The sequence below is a fragment of the Rhincodon typus genome, chromosome 29, assembly GCF_021869965.1.
Source record: "Rhincodon typus isolate 14 chromosome 29, sRhiTyp1.1, whole genome shotgun sequence".
In the NCBI taxonomy this organism is placed as follows: domain Eukaryota; kingdom Metazoa; phylum Chordata; class Chondrichthyes; order Orectolobiformes; family Rhincodontidae; genus Rhincodon; species Rhincodon typus.
Genome location: NC_063360.1, coordinates 31,225,456 through 31,226,496, shown reverse-complemented (window position 1 = coordinate 31,226,496; position 1,041 = coordinate 31,225,456). Strand labels below are relative to the sequence as shown.

Sequence of the window (1,041 nt, the reverse complement as noted above, 5' to 3'; positions counted from 1 at the left end):
AAGAGGCTTCGCAGTGGGGTTAAAATTGTTTCAGAGATAGTAGGAACTGCAGATGCTGGAGAATCTGAGATAACAAGGTGCAGGGCTGGATGAACACAGCAGGCCAAGCAGCATCATAGGAGCAGAGAGGCTGACGTTTCGGGCCTAGACCCTTCATCAGAAGAGGGGGAGGGGAAGGTGGTTCTGAAATAAATAGGGAGAGAGTGGGAGGCGGATAGAAGAGGGATAGAGGAGAGGAAACAAACAGGTCGTTCTGTTTTTGTTTGACTGGCTTTGTGGCTAGCTGGCTTTCAGAGCAAAGGCCCCTTTTACCTGCAAAGCAAAGGTTACTAGTGGGTGTATCTTCAACTGTGACATTCAAACCACATGAACGCAGATATAAACCTCAGCTCATTGGCACACATAAGCACCTCAACACATGGGCATAACTTGTTGCACCAACACAAACAGACCAGGTCTAGGCCTGAAACATCAGCCTCTCTGCTCCTATGATGCTGCTTGGCCTGCTGTGTTCATCCAGCCCTGCACCTTGTTGTCTCTGAGCAAGAGTTGGTTCTGTTTTTAAGCTGCAGTTCTCTGGCTGCTTGTTGTTGGCCGGACGTGTTTAGGTGCAGCACCTTCCTCATTGGTTATGTGTTACACCGAGTAAGTTCCCCCGTGTTAGTAAGCAGGAGCCGGGGGAGTTGGAGAGGAGGTTCCCGCAGGATGAAGCTCGGCGGCGGTTCGAGCTCGGTGTTGCTGGTCCTGGCTGTGGCCCTTTATGTGTCGGTGGCCGTTCAGGACCCTGGCTCGAGCCCGGCCCCGCGGACAGACGCGGCCAACAGCAGCAGCACGGGGCCGCCGCCCCCCCCGCGCCAGGCCGTCTACCCTGACAAATCGGTGATCCGCCGGGCCGTGTGGGTGCTGCTCGGGATCAGCGGCCTCGGGCTCGTCTACTTCATCATCAGGAGCATCAGGTACCGGGGCCGGGCGAAGGAGGAGGAGGGAGAAAATATGGGGAGAGGGTAAGGGTGGAGGGAGAAAATATGGGGAGAGGGTAAG

General features: G+C 55.3%; 1 protein-coding gene across 2 annotated transcripts in view; it reads left to right on the top strand.

Annotated features, from left to right (window-relative positions):
* The first annotated feature begins 584 nt into the window (after positions 1 to 584).
* LOC109921961 (protein FAM174C-like) overlaps positions 585 to 1,041 on the top strand; it is a 29,385-nt gene continuing 28,928 nt past the window's right edge. Inside the window, exon 1 of one of the 2 annotated variants that reach the window (XM_048614156.1) lies at positions 585 to 956. In XM_048614156.1, coding sequence (XP_048470113.1) covers positions 706 to 956 — 251 coding nt within the window. In that variant the 5' untranslated portion in view covers positions 585 to 705. The remainder of the gene's footprint in view (positions 957 to 1,041) is intronic. The other variant, XM_048614157.1, reaches the window with a different exon arrangement.